We start from the raw sequence: 23,688 nt of genomic DNA on the forward strand, positions 1-23,688 counted from the left end.
TACTTAGTAGTATATGTAATAGTGCATGTGTTTTGTTAATCTGTTTATTTTAAAGTTCTAGAAGGAAATCACTGCCAGTGTGGTTCCCCCACTGTCTGCGATTTGGGGGGCGTGTCATAAATAAACAGATCAGGGTTAAGGTCTCTTTTACCTGTAAAGGGTTAACATGCAGTACCTGATGACCACCTGACCAGAGGACCAATCAGAGACAAGATTTTTTCAAATCTCTGTGGAGGGAAGCCTTTGTCTGTGTTCTTTGTTAGAGAGCTCTCTTTGGATCTAAGAGAGGTCAGTCATGTCTCCAAGTTCTCCTGGAGTAGTTTCTACTATTTAATAGTGAGTATTAATTAAAAAGGCGAATTAGTCTTTTGAGTTGTTTTCTATATTTGCAATTGTGTGTTTGCTAAAGGAAATTCTTTATTCCTGTTTGCTGTTACTTTGCTTTTACTGAGAAAGAAAGGAGGGGGGATTCTCTCCAGAGATTGATAAGTTTAGACCCTGTATGGTTCTATCTTGGATTACAGAGACAAGTTACTTTCTTTTTGTTCTCTTAATAAATTCTTTTCTTTTCTTGGACTTGGTTAATTCCTTCTCTTGTGGAAATTCAGGGGAAGGGGAGGGGGGAAGAGAGAGTTCCTCCTGGGTTTGATTCAAGCAGTTTGAATCAGGTATCTCTTCCCAGGACTAGGGAAGGGGAGGGGGAGGGGGAGGTAAGTCCCTCTTTGTGTTGAGTCAAGGATTTGACTCGGTGTATATCTCTCCGGAGTGGCTAGGAGAGAGGGAGGGGGGAAGTGGGCTGCTTCCCTGTGTGTAGAGATTCAGGGACATTGAATCTGTGTTCCCCAGGGAAAGTTGGGGGACAGGCAGTGTGTCAGACACTTTAACCTGACTGGTGGCAGCGAGAACCAGACCTAAACTAGGATTTTAGTTTAGAGGGAAACTAAGGCAGGTCCCCACATTGGAACCCAACAGCTCCAAGTGGGGGTGAGACCTATGACATGCAGTCATCCAGCCAAGGCTAATACACAGCCTGTTGGAGCAGAGATTTATTTTTTCAAAGTGTATGCGCTAGATAAATGTCTTTGTCTCATTTCTCCTGGGCATTGGGTCTTGTGGGGTTTGAATGAGGAGGATCTGGTGATGGTGGCCAGGGGTATCAGTCTAGCAGGGGGATTCCAGTTATAGGAGATGGAGTGAACAAAGCATAAAGATGGCGGTGGGAGGAATGGACAAACCGGGCATTGAGGATGGCGGCCCTGGGAGAGCGGATGGGTAGAAATGATGAGGGATCAGGTCAACTCAGTCAGGAGGGGCAAGGGTATGCAGGGCCTTGATGGTGAAGAAAAGAAATCTGAATGTGACCTACTGGAGAAGAAGGAGCTGGTGGATAGAGCCAAAACGTAGGGTGTTGTGGTCAGTTGGATAGCCAAGGCAGATGCTCTTAGTGGCTGTGTCTTGTATGGAGTGGAAGCCAGAAAGGAAGAGGTTTTGGTAATCTAAATGGGGGCTGAAGGTCTAGCTTTGTTTGTCTTGTCATTTGCCGGTCTCTCTCCAATGCACATATCACTGGTAAATGGGTACCACTGCCTGCTGAGACTCCCAGTGAGGGTGTCAAGCCAATTAGTACCAACACTGATGCTAATCCTCATAATCCATGTGATGTTTGTATTAGCCTGTTTCTCACCCTTTGGTGCTGGGCTTTAAGTGGCACCTCTGCTTGAATCTCACTGCAAAAGAGCTGTGCAATGGGGGGAGAAGAGCAGAGAGATAATGGAGGGGAGATGTGGGGCTTTCATCCTCTGAATGCTTTGTGTGAGACCAGATGGCAGAGGTGAAGGTATGTGGTTTTGCCTCTCCCAAACCGGGAACCCAGGGACACAGAGAGGACATTGAGAGATGCATGTAAGTGGCCAACCTCATGGGTGCGGTACCTTTTCCCATTTAAAATACCTGGAATTTAAAATAGTTTAACACATTTCTCCCCTTTAGCGTCCAGAAAATGGAACAATTTGGCCATGACACTTAAAACCAAGGTCCTGATCATATGGCCATCAAAGATCCCCAAATGCTTTTCATAAGAGGAAGGGTGTCAACCCAAATCCTGGCCAGATCCTAGCTCTGGTGGAACAGTGTTCTGGTGAGGTGTCAAAACTTCATTAATGTGTATAGATGCAACCATGCAGAAGAAAGTCACTAATCTGCTCTCTGTTAAGCCACATCCATCATAGTCTGCACAATATTGGAGATCTCTCTCCACCTCTCGGCAAAGTTTTAACAGAAGCTCCTGTAGAGGGGTCATTCATATACTATAGTGGTGAGGCCCATATTAGAAGATAGACAGACGTCTCATATTGCCAAGACTTATGGACCAGTGGGATCCAGTGGATATAATGTACTTGGACTTTCAGAAAGACTTTGACAATGTCCTTCACCAAAGGTTCTTAAGCAAACTAAGCAGTCATGGGACAAGATGGAAGGTCCTCTCATGGATCAGTAACTGGTTAAAAGATAGGAAACAAAGGGAAGGAATAAACAATCAGTTTTCAGAATGGAGAGAGGTAAATAGTGGGACCTGTGCTGTTCGACATATTCATAAATGATCCGGAAAAGGGGGTGAACAGTGAGGTTTGCAAAGTTTGTGGACGATACAAAATTACTCAAGATAGTTAAGTCCAAGCTGACTGTGAAGATCTACAAAGGGATCTCACTGAATGGGGTGGCTGGGTGACAAAATGGCAAACGAAATTCAGTGTTGATAAATGCAAAGTAATGCACATTGGAAAACATAATCCCAACTATACATATAAAATTAGAGGCAAATTAGCTGTTACCACTCAAGAAAGAGCTCTTGGAGTCCTTGTGGAGAGTTCTCTGAAAACATCTGCTCAATGTGCAGTGGCAGTCAAAAATGCTAACAGTGTTAGGAACCATTAGGAAAAGGGTAGACTTAAAAACAGAAAATATGCCACTGTATAAATCCATGGCATGCCCACATCTTGAATACTAAGTGCAGTTCTGATCGCCCCATCTCAAAAAAGATATATTAGAATTGGAAAAGGTGCAGATAAGAGCAACGAAAATGATTAGGAGCATGAAATGGAGCAACTTCCATATGAGGAGAGATTAAAAAGGCTGGGACTGTTCAGTTTAGAAAAGAGATGACTGGGGGGATATGATAGAGGTCTATAAAATCATGAAAGGTGTGGGGAAAGCGAATAGGGAAGTGTTATTTATCCCTTCACATAACAAAAACTGCGAATCATCTGATGAAATTAATAGGCAGCAGGTTTAAAACAAACTTAAGGAAGTACTTCTTCACACAACGCACAGTCAACCTGTGGAACTTGTTGTCAGGAGATGTGAAGGCCAAAAGTATAAGAGGGATCAAAAAAAATTAGAGACCTTACAGGAGGATAAGTCCATGAATGGCTATTAGCCAAGATGGTCAGAAATGCAACCCCATGCTGTGGGTGTTCCTAAACCTCTGACTGCCAGAAGCTGGGACTGGACGTTAGGGCAGTGCTTCTCAAAGTGGTGGTCTGCGGACCGGTGCCGGTCTGCGAGCCATTGGCTGCCAGTCCGTGGCGAGTTTCCTCATAAGAGCATCGAATAGGATAATAATATGGCACCGGTCCCTGGCACATTGGAAAAAAAATAGCTTGAGAAACACTGTGTTAGGGGATGGATCACTTGAAATTGTCGTTCTGTTCATTCCCTCTGAAGCATCTGGCACTGGACACTATCGGAAGACAGGATACTGGGCTGGAGGGACTATTGGTCTGACCCAATATGTCAGTTCTTATATAAGCCTTTGTTATTTTTGAAGCTTTAGAGCATACTACAAGGACTTATAAATAGTGAAAACTAAACTACCATTGACAAAATGCTATAGCATCCTTGGTTGTTTTATTCTCTGTTCACTGATGTGCTAACTGGCAAAATTCAGCCATTTGCAGTGGGTGTCTGTGCCAACAGGGCGAATTACAAGCTTTGAGTGTGTGCTTATTAGCTTAATATAAAGAGTTACACGAAATTATAGAATTAAACTACACAAGTTAAATAAATTAACAAGGATCCACTCTGCAATGCATGCCTTGTATAAATGAGATTAGGTTTTTTTTTTGTTCTCTTGGAATCTGATCTAACTCCCATTGGAGACAGCAGAAAGACTCCCATTAATTACTAATCAGCGGTAGCGGGATCAGGCCCTTACATGCTTCAGTCATTCAGGGTGGGTCTGTTATGGTTTCCGTACACACAGAGCAAGAGGTGCTTTTCCAGCCTAGGTGATATGTATTTCAGATTAAGGAAAACAACAAAGGAAGAACAAATGTAGTGTCCATGGCAGTGTACGTTTCACTCTCTTGAATCCCCCTGCCGCTAGCAGGCAGACTTCTTGCCTTTAAAGGTACAGTCCTGAGCAAACACCCCTAACTAATTACCGCAGAGTATCTTCGGGATCAAGGTTATTAGCTAGTTCCTCCTGACACTTCGTAGGAAGTAAATGTTGGATGCAGATTCGAACCCGGGACCAGGACAGAGCGCCCTGGCTTTGTACTGTACATCATCCAAAGAAATTGCCTTTTTAAATTTCAATTAGAAAGAACATTAGGTCAATCAGATAAAGCCACATTGTGAGAATTTCCTCTTTATGGCGCTCGCCTCTCCAATTATCTATAATGAACTTCCTAACAGAGCCGCAAACCTTTTTATATGCAAACGAGTCCTTTATTGGGGCTGCCGCAACCACCGCTTGTTAATGAACTCGAAACAAGTGTTATCAGAAAGGTTACGGTGCTTGTGGGGAGCGGTTGGCGGTGGCGGCGGCAGTGGTGGCAGGATGCGGGGGACCAGGGATAAAGGGAAACAAGAAAATTCAGTCTTTGGGGCTTGGAGTGACTCCCAGGTAATATCTTCCTCCCCTCAGCCTCCCACCTGGTTCTTAGGCCTTTATATTTGATGTATGTCAAGAGAATCCCCTGCCCCAGTGGCAGATAGGGTTTGCCCACCTTTCTGCCCCAAGGATTTGCTGTGTAAATGTGTCCCCACTTGCAACCCTGTAGCTGGAGGCAGAAGCCATCACTGGGGTGGGTTTCTGGGCGGTGCGGGAGCAGGGGGTGATTTTGGGATGTGTTCTATGGGAAGCTTCGCCACAGGTGACCCTGTCTGGAGGGCTGAGCCCCTACTGAGGCAGGGAGAAAACTGAGGCTTTCAGTCGCCTTTGGAAGCAGGTACCCTGTGCAATGAAAGCCAAGCAGCATGGCTAGCGATCAAATTGGAAGTGATGCAGAGCGCGCCCAGTGCCTGGCTCCCTTACAGAGTTTAAATTCGGACACCATGTTCACTGATGCGATCGCTGAGTGGGCACCTGCTTTCAAGCAAACCTGGGGCCTGCTGAGGGAATTTGCATTGAGACCATGAGAACTGCACAGGGCTGAATGAGTCTCACCAGAAACATGGTGGCCCTCATGGATTCTGGTGGCATTTCCGTTTGAGATTTTGGATTTGTAACTGTAGTGAACCCCACGCAGATCCAAATGAACAGATATCTTCATCCTCGAGTCTCTACAAAACTGAGCCATGACTGGGGCCCACTCACTCTGGGAGCCACCCCATTTCCATTCCACCTGCCCCCACAACCATCTGCCTTTCTGTTGATCTCTATAACATTGGGCTGTACTCTGCCTCACTCCCACTGAGTAGCAGTTTAACCCTTGGGCCAGGCCTGAGGTGAGGTGCTACCTGCTTCGGAGGCTCCGGTGAGGGTGGTGTGGAGCCGTAATACTGAGAAAAATCCTCTTCTGGTTGGCAAAGGCAACAGTATAGCCCCTTAGTGCTGCCAGAGTGGCCTTTTGTTCAAGGCCGGGCTGGATGCATTCCTGTCAGGGATGCCTAGGGGAAGTTGTCCCAGCCCTGCCACAGTGCTAAGTATATTCAAGCCCATATAGAACTTAGCCTTGGCAAAGCCTCGTTGAAGGCAAAGTGGCTGTTCCCTCATTGAGAATCCATTACTCTTAACAGTGCCGTTGCCGTTGGATGGATTCACCCGTGTATCTCCAGGGGGCAACTCTGCAAAAGTGGGAGGGGGCTTGTCTGGGAGGAGAGCAGGTTCTGCCAGGGGCAGGCAACTTCTGAACCGGGCTGTGGCTCAGTAGGAGCTCCTCTGAGGGAGGCCGCTCCCCTGGTGGTCACGTCCAGCCTCTCCCCAGCTGTGCTGGCCATCTGAGGAGTCCCTGGCAAACCCGCATCACTTCATCTCTTGGCAGCAGCTTTTCGGAGGCTCTTAGTAACATAGCGTAGATGTAGGTGCATACAGGTGGCAATGCCAGGACAGATCAATGGACTATCGGTCCAGTGTCCCCACTCAGACAATGGCCAAGTGCCGAAGCTTCGGGGCAGGGGTGAACCGTCCCACACCTTAACGCATCTAACTTATCCCATGTGGTGGGTGTGGCTGGGATATCTTCCTGACCCCTGTAGAGAATCAGCTCACACTGCAGTGTGACCATTGATGTCCCTCATCGTTCTGTTCCTAGCTGGTATAAGTGCCGATGTTACATGTCGAATCCATTTCTCCATCTTCCTTAGATATTTGCCTCCGTAAGATACTCCCAGCACCTGCAGGAACAAGGTCCCAGACTCTCTCAAGCCATAAATCCCACTTTCAAGGCTTCCATTTTCCTCCCCACTCCTACATAAGTCATGCTAAACCTCCCCCTCCTACGCCCCTACATGCAACCTACACAATAACTTAGGGACATACATGGTTCACCTGCATTTGCCCGTATAGATTATAAAGATTGATTGTCAGGTGCTTTTTGTGTGAACAAGCAAGACAAAGTGAACCGGATTGCACGGTGTGCTTGATGTAGCAGACTCTGCCCTATGGTGCTCTGACCCTGGCAGAGGGCAGGCGGTGTGAAGGATTGGGGGCAGCGCAGTGAGAGATCCCTGATGATGATCTCTCAGGCCTTGTCTGCATACAGAAGTTGTTAACTAAAAGTGTGACGTTAAACAGCTGGAGATAACTGGCCTAACTTTGTATGGGGACACTCCGCAGGGGTGTTAAACCTGGCTTGCTTTGGTTTAGCTGGCGAAGCTAAGGTTTAAACTCAGGTAAAGTGCCCACCTGCAGAGTTGCGCTGGGTTAGCTAAATCAGTTTAATTGCACGCCGTTAATTCCGTGTGTGTGTGTAGAGCAGGTCTTATGCTCACAGAGCCCCTTTGATCCAAACTGCCATCCCAATGCCCCCAAAGAATCTCCGAGGGTTAAATTCCTTCCCTCTCTGAAAGGCAGGGGCAGCCCATCTATTGGGGGCTGCGCTACGTGACTAGCTCAGGACAGAGCCTCCTAGATGGGCCTGAGCCATCAGATTCCCTTCCAGCGCTGAACTTTCCCAACATTTCAGGATATTTGGATCCAGGGTTTTGATTCGTCCATTATTTGTCCCTCCCCTTGCGGTAGGTGAAGCCTGAACCCCCGATCTCAACACCTCCAAACTTAAGGCACTTACATTTTGTGGCATGATCCCATGTCTAGCTTTTCCACTGAGTGTTCGTTGGCTAGTGAGGGTGGCGGTGCTTTGTGCCTACATCCAGCCTTTCTCTTTCAGTGCCTTGGCAGTGGAGCAGTGCTGAGTCCCAGCGGAGAGGGACTCTTTATAGATGTTTCCCACCAGCTGATTAAGGCACAGGCACCGAGGAGTTCCATATGGAGCTTCTTCCAGTCCTCATAGGCCAAGCCTGCAGTGTGCGGGGGAGTGAGGGGGTATTGGGAGGTATCTGTAGCGCACAGGAGGACTCAGTCTGGGGCATGGACCTCCTACTAACTGGCTTGGCATGTTTTCTCCTCTCCCCCCAGGACTGTCCTCAGTTGCTCCAGGCAGACAAGATCCTGGTGCCGGTGGAAGTGATCAAGCCAATCACCCTGAAAGCCAAGAACCTGCCACAGCCGCAGTCGGGGCAGCGGGGCTATGAGTGTATCCTGAATATCCAGGGCAACGAGCAGCGGGTCCCCGCCCTGAGGTTTAACAGCTCCAGCGTGCAGTGCCAGAACACCTCGGTGAGGGAGTCCCGCGGGCGGGCCCTTTGCAGCGGGGTGGGGGTGGGCGAGGGGAAGGAGCCCCGCAGTATTGGCCTGGTGGGAACCCTGAAGGAAGGTGACAAATTCCTAGTTTCCATCCCTGTTTACTGCAGGGAACAAGCTGCCCTCAGATCAGCCCCACACGTACCACTGCAGATGGGCCCCTCACCCACACCACAGCGTGCGCCTCACCCTCATTCCCAGGAGTGGGAGCCACATTTCACAGCTCCCTTGGCCTGGCTGGAGATCGCGGGGACGTGAGGGAAGTGCTGCCTAACACCTGGGAGGAAGCTGCTCAGGCTGTCCTCGCACAACTGCATTGCACTTCGACCCAGGGCTGAAGCCCCCCCCCGCCAGTCCAGCTCTGGGCTTCCCGCACAGCCCTGCCAGTGCACCTCAATCCAGTCATTAGGACCTTAGCCTAAGACTTAAGAGACCCAGGTTCAGTTCTCTGTTCTGCCAGAGGCTTCCTGTGTGGCCCAGGGCAAGTCACTTAGGCCCAGATTCCCAATAGTAGTTAGGCTCCTATCTCCCATTGATTTCAATGGCCCCTGACTCCCTTTCTGAAGCCCACCCTCTCTGCTTCAGTTCCCCCTCTGTAACAGGGGGCTAATAGCACCTCCCTGCTCCCCTGCCGGGTGTGAGGCGGAATCCATTAAAGGTTGTGAGGTGCTTGGAGATCTAGCGATGAAAAGTGCTACATCAAAGCTAGGTTTTATGACTAGATCCGCTGCCTTTAGAGTCCTGGGGCATCACACACTGCTAATTCCAGCGCTTCAATCCCGTCATTCTGCTCCCCTTGGCATTACAGTGCTGGGTGCTGCATGCGACTCTGCCAATGCACTTCAATCCTGATTTGCGGCGCCCCTTGCTGTAGCAATGCTGGGGTGCCATCCACTGCTCTGTCAGGTCTCCTCAACTCTCATGCAGCTGCCCCTGTGGTTCCAGTCCCCTACCACGTCTCCCAGCCACTCCCATTTCGCCACAATGCCAAGTTATTACCCTAGTGTTATAATCCAGAGCACTTCTGCAGTATCTTCTATCCAATGATCTCAAAGAGCTTTATAGACATTAGTTAATTGAGCCTCACAACCCCTTATCAGGATGGGATCATCATCTCCAGTTTACAAATGGGGAAACTGAGGCACAGACAGTTGACGGGCCTTGCCCAAGGTCACCCAGCAGGTGAACGGCAGTGCCAAGACTTGAACTCAGTCCTAACTCCTAGACCCCTACTCCACTAGTCATGAGCATCCTGACATGCGCAGTTTGTCCTGCAGGAGAAGCCAAATAGATGAAGCATTTGTTCAGAAGGGCCATCAATTGGAAGCCAAAGCAGCAGCTGTAAAGGGAGCGTATTTCACACAGTAATGGGAAGAATCAAGGTTAACACAGTCAGTACCACTGTGATGGGGCCAAATGAGAACCCAGATAGACGGGCAGGCAAAGAACAGGGAGTGTTAAAGGGCCCGGAGCGAGAAGGGGTGTGAAATGGTTAGAATCACAACTTCACCCTGCCAGTGACTCACTGTGTGACGTTGGGCAAGTCACTTTGTCTCTTTGTGCTAAATTTCCTCCCTGTGTGACCCAGGATTACTAACTCTGCCCTGCCTCACAGGGTGGATATGAGGATCGTGGGAGGAAAACCCGTCTTAAGAGCCAAAAGTGGTTTCTTACTGAAGCTGGTTGTCCAGCAGTGTGTGTGAGTGGGGAAGGGTCTTTCAGGGCAGGCGGTTGCCCAGGCAGGGTGATTTCATGTATAGATTTTGCTGTATTATCATTATTATTGTTATTGTTGTTTGATGATTTATTACTCAAAGGCTTAATTACAGGCATCAGCCACTTCCCCCCAGCTCCAGCGCTCAAACTCAGGCAGTATTCTGTGGCATTAAACAGCATGTTGAAGGTTATAGGCCGTTAACCGCATTTTATGATCAGTTACAAGTGAGCATTTCCCCATCACAGCCCCTGTTTGTCCCCCTGCTTCCATTACTGGGCAGCGCTTGAGTTCAGGATTTTGCAGAAATTTGTGGTTTGAAAAATGAAGAGCCCATTAAACACCTTCCATTTCCTTTCATGTGAGTGAAAGACGGAAGTTAAGAGGAATATTAGAGGGATCTGCTAAGGTCTTTATAGCTGGCCATAAAGCTGTAGTGGGGAGAGAAAGCAGCCAGCCAGTCTACGCCGTGAATTCCCAGGGACACTGTTATATGGTTCAGTATCAGTCTGGATATAGACACAGTGAATCCGGTGCTGGATTGGCAGCCCCAGAGATGAAGGTCAGGATTTTCAAATGTGCCCAGTGACTTAGTGTCTCCATTTTAGGGGGGCCCAGCTTGAGATACCTTACATGGGCATGGGGAGCAGCAGGGCAAGTTTCCCCCATATGCCCCTCTCGGTGTGTCTACAGCGACCCCTCTCCAGGTGAAAAATGACATTCCATCTGCACGGCCCTTTCAGGCCTTGGCTTCCTTGCTGGGACTGCCACGAGGGTCCCCCTGGGCGTCCCTTGTGCTGATGGGTTTCGTTACTTAGCCATCAGTCCCTGGGAACTGAGCTCTTCAGGGCAGGAAGTGGATCTGCCTGTGCTGGTGCTGCCAGATTCTCCATTCCAGCCGAGATGGTCTCAACACAGGAGCAAAGGAGGTGGTTTTAGTCCACCCTTGTGCCTCCCAGATTCTGTTGGTCCCAGGCATAAGCTAGAGCAGCCCCAGGGATTGAGCTAACCTGCACCCTGCTACAACAGTCCCTCTACAGCCTATGGCAGCAGTCCCAAACTGCTAGGGTGCGGCATGCTTTAGCCAACTCCCTCATTTCCCCCCAGTAAGCCCTGTCCTTACCCAGCCCCACACAAAAAAAGAAATGCGAGGCCCAATTTCTGATCTCAGTTATACTGGTAAATTGGGAGTAACTCTCCTGAAGTCATGGGAGCTGCTTAGGATTTACACTGGAGTAGCTGAGATCAGAATCGGGCCCTTCCTCTACTGGCCTTGTGGAGTTACTCTGGATTTACACGGGGGTAGCTGAGATCAGAATCAGGCCCTCTTGTTTTAAATAGTTACAACTTCAATTAAGAAATGTTCTGAGGCCACTGGGAGGGGATCAGCCTCTCTGAGTGGCCGTGAGTGATGCCGTACGCACCTCTGGCTCTGGAAGGCTGAGTCCGGCTCTGCCTTGTCTTCTGGCCTTTGTGGCAATATTTCATTTAATAACTGCAATAAGTCACACCAGGCAGTGCATTTCGGAGCAATTATTGCTCTTGTCAGGTGGTTTGAGCCTCTCAGCCTGGGCCTCGTGCTCCATCACATCACCCAAGGCATGCAATTATCACCCAGACAGACCCTGCCTGCCATTACATATTGCACTTCTTATTCTGTGTGCTGCAGCCAGGCTGGCCCAAGAGTGAGGGGATGAAAGCAGAGAGCGTTTAGGAGGAGTGTTGAAAAAAAAAAACCTATCAGGAAGAATGGCTGTAACGGTGAGATCTATTAGCACGCAGAACAGCCTCCCCTGTGGGAAGCAATGGGAGCCCCGCTGCTTGCAGTCATTTGAAGCTGGACTGGCCAAAGCTCTCAGCAAGCATCATGCACAGGCAGCTGGCAGGTGGGTGAGAGATGGACTGGGGGACCACGAAGGTCTTTGCCATCACTAACTCCTGTGATCTATGTACACACGCCCACTCGGTTTGATCTTCTGCCCCTGGCTGGCCCCAGCACTCGCAAGCTGCATGGACTGATCCTTGGCCGTTAATTCCCTGCCAGTGCTGCATCTTATTCCTCGTCGTACCCCTGCACACGTGAGCCTCAGCGCTGTGTGCCTGAGACCCCTGTGTAGCTCCACACCGAGTGAGGATGAGTTGCCTTGATGGGAACTTATTGCACTTGACTTTACTGAGCTCAGGAGTGTTTGTCTGGGTGGCACAGAGAGAGAGAGAGAGACATTGTGACCCTGTTTGTAGGAGACATTAGAACTGCTCTCTTATGTGTAAATCAAAGATGGGCAGAGGGTTGGGCACTCACACATATCTTAATTCAGAATTAATAATTCTTATGTGTGTATATTAAAGTAGCACCTAGAAGGCCCAGCGAAGTTCAGGACCCCCTTGTGCTAGATGCTGGGATCTACATAGACCAGACAGACCGAGGTGGGAGAACAGAAGGGTTACTATCCCTGATTGATGGGTGGGGAACTGAGGCAGAGACAGGCTAAATGACTTGCTCAAGGTCACACGGGGAGTCTGTGGCAGAGCCAGACACAGGTTTCTGGAATCTCAGCCCAGAGTCTTCGCCACAAGAACACCCTTACCATACTCAGGGGACACAAGAGGAAGTACTAAATCATAATACAGTGCAGCCTCCCTGGGGATGTTTCCCGCTCCCTGTGGAGGCCAAGCCTTGGGTGGAGAGGTGATGAAACACTTTGGCCTCGTGGCATTGCCCTGGGTGTGCTGGTCTGAGGCTGGCCACAAATGGGATTTGTCCTGTGATCTTGACCTTTGACCTTTCTCCACGCAAGCCGGGTGTTTGATTCTCTAACTGCTCGTGCCTGGCTCTGTGGAAATACGCAGTCTCATAGGCCTGTTAGACTGATGTTGGGTTTTTAATTAAGGGTACTTGTGGTAATAAAATCCCCACAGAATCTGTCGAGGTTTCATAGCTCCAGACTCAGTCTAGGTTTACACAGAAATGTGTAATGCAGTCACGGAAACCAGATGTGAAATCAAGACGGGCGACATATGGACCCTGTTAAAGATCCATTTGTGCCCCGTTCCCCCCCATATACACACCTCCCCACGCTGCAGCTCATGAAAATGTCATAATGCCACTATATAAATCCATGATATGCCCACACCTTGAATACTGCATGGAGTTCTGCTCGCCTCATCTCAAAGGACGATGTATTAGAATTGGAAAAGACAAAGAAGGGCAACAAAAATAATTAAGGGTGTGGAACAGCTTCCCTCTGAGGAGAGATTAAAAAGACTGGGACTGTTCATCTTAAAAAAGAGAGGATGAAGGCGGGATAGGCTAGAGGTCCTTAAAATCACGGCTGGTGTGGAGAAAGGGAACAAGGAAGCGTTATTTACCCCTTCACATAACACCGGAACCAGGAGTCACTCAATGAAATTAATAGGCAGCAGGTTTAAAACAAACAAAAGGAAGTACTTCTTCACTCAACACCCAATCAACCTGCATTGCCGGGGATGTTGTGAAGGCTAAAAGTAGAAGTGGGTTAAAAAAAGAGTGAGAGAAGTTCATGGAGGACAGGTCCGTCAATGGCTATTAGATGAGATGGTCAGGGACGTAACCCCATGCTCTGAGTGTCCCTAAACCTCTGACTGCCAGAAGCTGGGACTGAATGGCGGGGCTGGATCACTTGATAAATTGCTCTGTTCTGTTCATTCTCTCTGAAGCACCTGGCGCTGGCCACTGTCGGAAGACAGGATCCTGGGCTAGATGGACCATTGGTCTGACCCAGTATGGCAGTTCTTATCTTCTGCATTTGGTGAACTACATAGCAACTTTGGTTTGTGGCACACTCTTTCCTAGCTGCAAATGCTGGAGCATTTTTTCCGATTGCATTTCAGGAACAGAGGCAGTGGGGGCTAGTGAATAGTGCCTGGGGGTGGGAGGCAGGAACACCAATGTCTCATCCCATCTCTGCTACTGCTTGTGTGTGTAACCTTGGGCAAGTCTCTTCACTTTGGTTTCCCCATCTAGAAAACGAGAGGGGCTTTGTGGATTAAACAGTTAACGTTTGTAAAGTTCAGTTATGTAGCGATAGACTTGATTTTACTGTTCTACTCCCAGCCTCTCTCTAGACACAGCAATAATCAGAGAGTTTAACCATCCCTGCATCAAACAGCCATTCTGTGTAGAGTGCCTTGTGGCTTAAGGATTTAAGCTATGTAGAGGGACTGTGGCCAGAAGCTGTTTGGTATATATCACAGGGCTGCTCTCTATCTGTGTACATGTAAACAGTAAATAAAGAGCCAATAGCTGGTACTCCCGAATATATATATAGTTTCTGGAGTTTGTAGGACCGATCAAACTTCGTATGCTCTGCAAATGGCTTCCTCAGGCAGCCCTTCATCAGCTCGTGAGCACTGAGCTACATCTGTGAAAGAGCAGCCTCTCCTTTGCAGGTGCAATTTGAGCTTCTACAATTTGTGCTTCGTATTCTGCACACACATTCGACCTGTGGTTGTGACTCCGGTTGTTAGAGGCGGAAGGGCTGAGATTTGCATTCATGGTTAATTTTTGCCAGCCCACAGTTATCGATATCTATTTTACAGGGGCAAATTGTCCCTGGCAAATGGAAGGTTAACAGACTCAGGGGGCTGTGAGCAAACTCCAGAGCCTGCTACTGACAATGCACCGAATATACCAATCCGGTGCCTGGGGTGTCCTAGCTGGAACTGCACCATCAGTCTCATGCAAAATAGGGCTCAAGTGGGACATAAGTGGTGCCCGGGCCTAATGCTGAACCTCTGTGTGCAAAGAAAGAGGTGGTCTCTGAGCTAGCCAGAGCCAAACCATTGTCAAAGAGAGGCAGCACTTGGAATGCACCTGGGAATTAACTGGAGGGTGGTGCAGCCTCTGGTGTGCGGGTGTAACATGTTCCCTGAGTGCAGCAGAGCCACGTGGGCAGGCAGGAGCATTGTGCACCTGCTGCGCTCTCCGAGTGCCCACGAAGCGGGCATGGCCGTGATAGTGTCTGGAAGCGAGACAGGCCTGGGAAATGGCTGGGAATACTGAATGTGCTAACTCTGATTCTGTCAGGCACTTCCCTGCAGCTAATACGACCCCTTTGTATTGGCCCACCAGATTGCTTCCAACAAACTTCTGGGCCTACAAGGGGCCTTCTTCAGGTGTTCTCTACTTAGCAGAGGACAGTCTCCCTGGGCCCTTTGGGGTCAGTTCTGCTCCGTGTGTGCAGCAGCACGCATGAATGTCAACAGGAGTCACCTGTGCATAGCCAGGGGAGGATAGACCCTGTGTAATACCCTGGGGAAAGCTGCACTAAGCAGTATACAGACACAAACCCTGATGCTCGAAGTTTTCCAAACCACAGGAAACTTGCCGCTCCACCATGGATCCCAGAGACTGACAGGCCCTTCTCTCTACCCGCCAACATACTCAATGCATGTTTTTAGGGCCAATGGAAGGACTCCCAGTGACTCCAGTGAGCTTTGGACTGGGCCCTCAATGACTCCGAGTCAAACCAGGAAAGCAGGACCAAGAGTGTTGTGGTTTTTGTTTTGCCCTGTGAATTGCTTTGTACCCCCTCGAGAACAGCCTTCAAACCCAGGACAGCGACAGTAAGATGAGCAGCCTTGGGCTCAGCTCCTCAGCAGGTGCAGACCGGCCGAGTCGAAGGAGTGTTGCCAAGAGAGATCTGTGAATCCCAGTGTTTATTCCCTCTGAGTTGATTCCAGTTGCAGATCAGCTCTGCTGAGTTAACAAGTTAAAAATGTCATCCCCACCGCAACTTCCAGTGCTGCAAACAGCCCAAGATCTAAAAGGCCAGCTGGGTTCTTGCTGCTGGCACGGACATCCTCAGTGGATGGAAGGCTCCAGGAGAGGCAGGATGGGATCCAGCTGGTTGTTCCCTACTGTGCTGGCTCTGCAGTGCTAACTCCCAGCACGCTCAGGGAGATGAGCTGTTGAGGCAGAAAGTGCATATTGTTAGTCACTCATGTGACTATACCTGTGTTTAAAAGTGCCCCCTGGTGCTATGTGGCCCAGGAACGCATCTGATCATTCATACTGACTGGCCCTCAGCGAAGCGTGCATTTCACACTGGAGCTGCGGCAGCTGACGAAGCTCCCGCTGGCATCTCATTGGCATGAAGGAGCAGCAGAGGACAGTTCTACCTCCCTAGAACCATCCTGTGCCATGAACAATACACTTTCAGCCATCGCGGCTCGAGGAATAAGCCTCCCCTCCCTCCGACTGGCTTTCATTTGTCTGGTGCGAGTCCTTTTCTGTCATCAGGCAATTGTCTGCAAAGGCAGCCTCAGACAGATCAGCAGGCTCAGGATGTATTCAGAACAAATTGACACGTTTCACTGTCTCATAAAGATGAAGGCTCCTTTTGGAAGCTGGCTGGGCATCTCCCCATGCAGCAATGTGGGCAGAAGGCATTGATTCAAGCAGAGGGTGGGGGGTTGCAGACTAAAAACATGCTGTGGGAAGGAGCCAGTTCACCTGGGGAGATGATACATTCATTGGCTTTCCCTGTGATCTTTTCTGATAGGATTCCCATCGTGCCATCTCCCACGGCTTTCCTGGCTTTAACTCATTCCTACAATGGTGCAAAGAGGCAAGGAAGTATTTTTATCACCATCACACAGGTGGGGAAATTTGAGGCCCAGAGAACCAAAGTGACTTGCCCAAGATCCCACAGCAAGTCAGCAGCAGAGCCAGGATGTGAAGGACCCAGGTTTCCCGGCTCTCACCTGTTTACTTTAACCACTAGGCGGCTTTAGCATTTAGGGGCTTCCTCTGCTGTTTAATCCATGGGGTCAGTTAGTGATGATGGGGACTTTAAAAGGTTTGGGAAAGTGCTCCAGAGTTCAGACCCTTCTCAAAATCTCCTGCGACCCTCAAAGTGGGCTGGTGGAGAGAAGCATAGTGTGTGCTGCTGTGCAGCTTCTCTTTGCCTGGCCAGTGTGATCTAGTGATTAGAGCGCAGACCTAGGCACCAGGACTCCTGAGTTCTCTTTGCAGCTCATACTTACTCACTGTTTGACCCTCGGCAAATCCTGTCACCGCTCCGTGCCTCAGTTTCCCTTGTAAAATGGGGACATTAGCAGCTACCTATCCAACAGGGTGTTGCCAGTTTTAATTAACTGGTGTTTGTAAAGTGCTTTGAGATCTGCAGATGCTACAGAAGTGCAGAGAATCCATTCCTCAGTTTCCCTGTCCGGCAGTCCTGTGTCTCAGGCTGGTCTGGCCTTGCTGTGGTGAAAGGGTGCTCTGAGGAAAATCAATGTTTGGGGGAGAGGCTGTTTTGAATTATCCCACCGTTTATTCCCGGTGACATGGAGAAGTGTCATAAAAATGCTAATACGGAGCAGATTGGCGGGTGCAACTATACAGTACAGGGCACTGCTATCCTGGGAGCACACTTTACCTCCATGGTAACCACACAGCTCTTACCCGTAAATACCCTGCAACTAAATCATAATCACAGGTTCCTGCAGATTACAGGCTAATTGCGTTTAGCTTGCTCTGAAAGAAATTACCATGTAACTAGCACTAACTCTGCTGTAATGGGCAGAAATCATCATACCTTTTACCCTGCAATTACATGACAGTTTGTAGTCCTGGGTGAACCCACCTGCAAAAGGTTCAGAGCCTTGGCTTCTGCACAGCCATTTGGTCCGGAAATCAGGCTGGGAATCTCATGCGAGGGGGTGGTCTTGTGGGGTCTCCACACCTTTCCTGTGCTTTAGAGTGGGCCAGAAATATCCCAGGCCAAATCCTGGGGCCTTACTAACTTTGTGTTCAGTCTGTATCTAGACAAACTCCCATTGACGTCAAGTGGGCGTTTGGCCCAAGAGTGGACAGAGCAAAACTGGAATAAGCGCCCCAGGATCCGTCACCGTTCTTTGTGGGTTGTCAGCAGTTCTGCTTCCTGTCTCGCAGGAAGTGCAAGAAGCAGCATAAAATGACGGGTTGAGGGGAGAAAGGAGCAAATGTGACTCAAACCTCAGGAAAGGTTCCCACTTGAGTTTGGCTTGAAGGTTCAGATCAGCTCTTAATCCCTTTTCTCATCCCTGAAAGTAGCTTGCCCTCCTCTTAAGAGTAGGCTCTGGAATCTTCGTTGTCATGGAAGCTGCTGCCCAGCCCAGTTTGACCATCAGGTTCTGCTTCACAGGCCTCCCTCAGAAGCATCAGGCTAGTCCTTAACAGTGCGAGCAACAAAGTAGTGCAGTATGGACCCAAGACGGGTGCCCAGGGGCCAGCACCACAGAGATTCAAGAACAGCCACAAGTAATCAGTGGGAGTTAGGTACCTAGATATGTGAGGATCTGGGCTGTAATCTTAGTTCTCAGCAGCTAATTAGAAGTGGGTCCATGTGACGGGATCTCTAGAGTCATCAGCGCCCTGACATGCCTCTGCCTAGGAAAACCTACCCAGGCCTGGGTACCACAAAATTTAGCCCTCCAGGGCCTGGAGGGCGAGGAAGGGACAATAACCAATCAGGCGCCAGCAGGCCAGTTAAGAAGACTTGCCTGCTTTTTCCCAGGGGAGTGCAGGGCAGAGCTGGGTCAGGAGCGGAGCTTCTTACTCCTATCCCAGAGCCCTGGGTGGGATCAGGGCTTTGTTTAAGCCCTGCCACCAAGCCGTTACTTTGGGTTTGTTTACAAGTTTCAAGGCACCCCCCAGCCAGAGTTCGAGTTTAACTTGAATTAGCAAGGAAAGAATGGACACCATGCTCTCTGCACGAATTGCCTTGCTCCAGGTGGGCTGCCGCAGTCTGGTGATGGGAGAGGAGCCGCGTGGGGAAGCAGAGCGTGCCACGCACTGTGGCCTTGGTGACTTGGTCACTAGTGGTTTTCCTTCTGAATAAACAGAGCAGCAATCATGCAGGCATGTGGGCCTGGGGCACTGAAGTGGGGTCTTTTAAATGAGATAGGAAACCCATATTCTCACCACTTGTGTCCATTAAAAATCCAATGAGCCTTGTCTCAAGGGTAGGGATGTTAGCCTTGGTGGCCTAGCAGAATTCCAGTCCTGGTAACTGTAGTCAGATTAAAATCCCCGTTCCAGTGTCAACTCAGTACAGCATTCTTCACATCATGCTGATTTGCTGTGTAGTGTTGCTCTGCACTGTTAAACAGCTGCCACCTTCCACCCCAGAGGTAGCTGCATTTTGCACCCAGCTTGTAAAACATTTTCTGTCTCTTTGAGATGGAAGATGCCAAGCAAACGTAAGATGCCAGTGATGTGGCACTGCGGGGTTCTGTAAAATACAGTAAAATGAGTGCTTGGTTGTTGGGCTGATCTCTCTGATCTGCCTATAATTGTCTGAATCTATTCTAATGATTGTGATTCTGTAAGGGAATAAGTCTTCTCTAGCTGATATACGGTTAATCTCTGTGGGATTATGCCGATTTCAGCACCAAGCCCCATGCAGATGCACCTCAGAGATACACCCCACACCGCAGAGATACACGCAATGCTTCAGAGATACACCCAAAGCCATAGAGATATACCCAACACCTCAAAGATATACCCAACACCTCAAAGATATACCCAATGCCACAGAGATGCATCCAATAACTGGATGGGACACCCCAAAGATATATGAAATAACAAGAAAGCACACTCAATCTCTTGAAGGTACATCTCAGAGATGCACTCAATAGCAAATACACCCAACAGCTACAAGGTACACCTCAGAGATACATGCAAAATCAGGAAGACGCACCTAAGAGATGCACCTAACTCCTAGGGTGTTCCCTTAACTGCTAGCACCTCAGGGCCATCAGACATTGAGAGAGAGAGAAGTTCCCTGCACTGAGAATGGCTGGTCACCATCCCTCTGAGAGCTCAGCAGTGGGAGTCCCTGCAGTCAGTGGTGTGTGGAGAGGGTGCCATTTCCCGTGTCTGGGGCTCATGGTGGGGGCTGCCCCACACGCTGGGCCTGATGTTTTGTTTTTCTCTGCTGTTTTTAGTATTCATATGAAGGGATGGAGATTAACAGCCTGCCGGTGGAGCTGACAGTCGTGTGGAATGGGAATTTCAACATTGACAACCCAGCGCAGAACAAAGGTAAAGAATTATTTCAACTTGTCCTTGGAAGCGGTAACCTTAGCAACAGACCACATCACTCCACACACTTAACAAAGCAGCCACCGTTTATCCGTGCAATCTACCTCATGGTTGTTCTGTGCACTCCGCAAATTACTAATTTCTGTGCTCTGTTTTTCCTCCGAGCACCTGAGAAGTGGGACTCCCCTCCCCCCGCTCCCTCCCACGCTCTCCACCTTCTCTGTTTCCTCTTCCCCTCTCCCTGTCTCCTCTTGTGTCCCTCCCTATCCCTGCTCCCCCTCCTTCTCTCCCCTTCACCTCCCTTTCAATAAGGCTCTTCAAGTTAATGCACCCGCAGCTCGTCTCTGGTCTCGGTTCAGATGCGATGTGGTAATGAACAGGGAGGGAGGGGGCAGCGTGCCGGCGAGGGAAGGTTGAATGAAGTGAAGTGATAATGGAAAAGGACTGAGGCCCACTCCTGGCCAGAGAACCTGGCTCCAGTTAATTGCAGCAGATGGCCAGGGGCTGATCTGACTCTCGCTGGGGCGCTATCGCCCATTCAGCCACATCCCAGAGACAAGCATATTAGTCCAGAGTTTCACTGCAGCTGGATCTTCCACTTCTTCGCCAGCCTCTCCTTCCCTCCTGCCCCTTGCCCTCAGTTACCCAGTGGCCCTGGGCTCCCTCTCTTCTCAGATCCTCTCTCGCCTTCCGTCGCTTCCCTTAGAGGTTTTCCTTTCCCCCTCCCTTCCACTTTCCTGTCCCCCTGCTTCTCCCTTCACTCGCTTCTCCTCTCTCCTACTTCCTTCCTCCTCCTCAGCTCTGCATCTTCCCACTTCACTGTCCCTACGGCATCTAGAGGCCCTCCCTCTGGCTGGGGGGTTTGGGGATGTGGTTCTCTCCAGAACCTGCCCTGCTGCACTGTGGGAGTGGGGACCGGAGCGCGACAGGAGGGCAACACGTCTTCTCCCACATAGGATGCCCCCCTGTTCCCTCTTCTTCTCCCTGCACCCTCCTCCGTGATCTCTGCCCCTCCGCTGGATCCCCTGGGCAGCTGTTTTCCTGCCTGCACATTGTCAGGGACGCGGCGGCTGATAATCAGTTAGTGACAGGTGACAAGTTCTTCTAAGCTGCTGATCGGCTTGTTCGGACAATGTGCCAGGGCCCTCCTCTCCGCTGGCAGCTTGGTGGCCGAGCACATCAGCGCTGCTCTGACCAGGCTCCAAGCAGGCAGAGCAGCCTCTTCCCATGCAGCCGCAGGGCTGCCTGGCTTGCTCTGCGGGAGTCAGTTGTCCGTTGTCCACTCCGTCCAGGGCCTCTCTGATGAGGCTGCCAGGAGGGAAGGCCATCGGTGATGTCCATAGCTGGCCACTGTCCCCTGGACTGTGACCTCTAGCCTAGTGGCCCTATAGCAGCTATCACATAGTCACCATTGTTGGTCACCACCAACCTAGACTGGGTTTGAATCCTCAGTCGAGAGGCAAAAGGCCCCGCAGCCTGTTACTGATCCCCTAAGCCACTCTGTCCCTTCTCTTGAATTGCTGGCTTTTGAAAGTCAGTGGCATGGAGTGTAATGGGCGTGAATGGCTATTGACTGTGTGGAGGGAATCAAAGGGGTTTTCCGTCAGTGGCACATGAATGGCCAAGTTAACAGTATAATTTTCACAGTGGGAGAAACCCAGCCCTTCTAATCAGCTGTTCTAAAAGCACTTCCCCTGCCACAGCATGCTGTGAGCCTGAGTCCATGCTGCAGTCTGCAGAGAGCAGAAGGGCTTGCCACAGACTGTTCCATATGGAGACTACAAGCTCTGAGTGGCAAGGACCTGCCTATGCCGTGCTCAGCATGTGCTAGGTGCTGTACAAATAATACCACCCTGCGAGGATGCTCTCTGCTCAGCGTCACTGGATTATCTGATTTCCATGAGACTCGACACAGTACATTTAGCATAGCCTATGTGCTCACTGGGTGAAGTCTAACAGACAGACAGACTGACTGTGACTCCGAGAACGAGAGTAGATGTCACCCCAGAGGGGCCCACTACAAACTCCATTAGGCCAGTGCACTCGGTAATGCAATGTGGTTGTTAAACACTGGCCTTTCCTCTCTGGAGATGGGAGTCCAGATTTTGGCCAAAGTCACCGATGACCATGGGGTTTGATTGGCCCAGCCAAATCCCAGATGGGCACAGACAGAGCCACTGCATAGGTTATGCTGAGATCTGAGGCCCATCACCAAACCACCCTACTACTCCATTCCACGGGCAATCTCTGCTGAGAATGGACCCAGGTCTGGGGTTAGTGAGGGATTCTTGCAGATCAAGTTGGAGATGCCTTTTGGGATTGACCCGAAACCATTTTTTAATTTTTTCCCCCCGAATTGCCAGGGAACCAAAAAATCAGTTCTTTGTGTAGCTTTAGTTATCAAGGCTCATTAGTTGCAATATGGAAAATGCTTTCACATCTTCATAATAGCATATTATTATACCAAAAATCAAAGATGAGTTTTAATCCTTGGCATTTGTATTAGAGAAGGACCAAAGTTAGTCCCTCAACTCCCACATTTCCTGAGGTGGCGGAAGAAGGGGAAATGCTCATTTTTCAATTCTGGATTCAAACCAATGCCCAGAAATTCTGCATCTGTTATTAATTATCATTCTTTATTACTTATTTGTACTATGATAGCACCTGGAGGCCCCAACAAAGATCCCCATTGCCTGAGGCACTGTGAATGTACATAGAGACGGCCCTTGCTGACAAAGGGGCACAATCCAAATAGACAAGACAGATAAAAAGTGGGATAGAAGCTGGATTATTATCCCCATTTTACAGATGGAGAATCGAGGCTGAGACAGACTAAGTGACTTGCCAAAGGTCCACAGGGAGTCTGTGGCAGAGGTGGGAACTGAACCCTTATCTCCTGATTCCCCAGCCAGTGCCTTGACCACTAGCACATTCTTCCTCCTGGCTCTGATGCAACTAAAATGTTGTGAGATTCCTGATCTTTGCCCAACCTAGGACTGTAGCGACTGGGCTTCCGTTCTTTATGCCCCTTCGGAGACTCTCCTTCCATCTAATATGTTATTGGCTATAGAATATATAATAACTTCTATTTGGCCTATGTTTCTCTATGTCCATTTCTGATCCATTGCTCCTAGTTACCCCTCTCAGCCCTCCCTCCAGACTTCCCCTCCCTCCATGGTGTGTACACCCCTCAGGATCTCTCTCCTTCGCTGTCCCCACAGTGCACCTGTACAAGTGTGGGGCCATGCGGGACAGCTGCGGCCTGTGTCTGAAAGCCGACCCAGACTTCGAGTGTGGCTGGTGCGAGGGACAGAACCAGTGCACGCTGAAGCACCACTGCCCCATCCCAGAGAACCAGTGGCTGGAACTGTCCGGGACCAAAGGCAAATGCACCAATCCCCGGATCACTGACGTAAGTTGTTCTCCGCACTCTCGTTAGTGTCAGGTCACCAGCTTAAAGAGCCCATCTCTCTTGAGCTGGTGGATTTCTCTGCTTTGTCTTTGGCTCAGCATTGGAACTGCGCCAGGGCTAAGCTCTGTCAGTTCAAGCAGAGCACCCGCTGCCTCTTGCGATGGGAGGTCAGACTCAACATGTCTCATGGAGGAGTCCCCGGTGCCTTCCATGACAGCAGCCCAGCTGGGATGACACAGCCCCCTCCCCCCCCCACCTGGAGCTGGCTGCTGAATCCCAGCCCTGATCCCAGGCATCCTGCCAACTCCACACTCTCCGGAGCACTTTGTGGGTGTGAAGTGAAGTGAGAGTGCAGACTGCCAATAATGCTTCTTGACACCAGCAGCACAGACAGAACCACTGCCTAG

The 23,688-nt window shown here is 49.8% G+C and overlaps 1 protein-coding gene across 7 annotated transcripts in view; it reads left to right on the top strand.

Moving 5' to 3' along the window:
• The window catches only part of PLXNA4 (plexin A4), a 684,054-nt gene that overhangs the window by 532,526 nt on the left and 127,840 nt on the right, over positions 1 to 23,688 (top strand). For all 7 annotated transcript variants that reach the window (XM_045028652.1, XM_045028642.1, XM_045028659.1 and 4 more), the window contains 3 exons: positions 7,862 to 8,062; positions 19,773 to 19,869; positions 23,091 to 23,281. In XM_045028652.1, the coding sequence (XP_044884587.1) occupies positions 7,862 to 8,062; positions 19,773 to 19,869; positions 23,091 to 23,281 (489 nt within the window). The remainder of the gene's footprint in view (positions 1 to 7,861; positions 8,063 to 19,772; positions 19,870 to 23,090; positions 23,282 to 23,688) is intronic.

The sequence above is a fragment of the Mauremys mutica genome, chromosome 1 (assembly GCF_020497125.1).
Source record: "Mauremys mutica isolate MM-2020 ecotype Southern chromosome 1, ASM2049712v1, whole genome shotgun sequence".
NCBI lineage: Eukaryota > Metazoa > Chordata > Testudines > Geoemydidae > Mauremys > Mauremys mutica.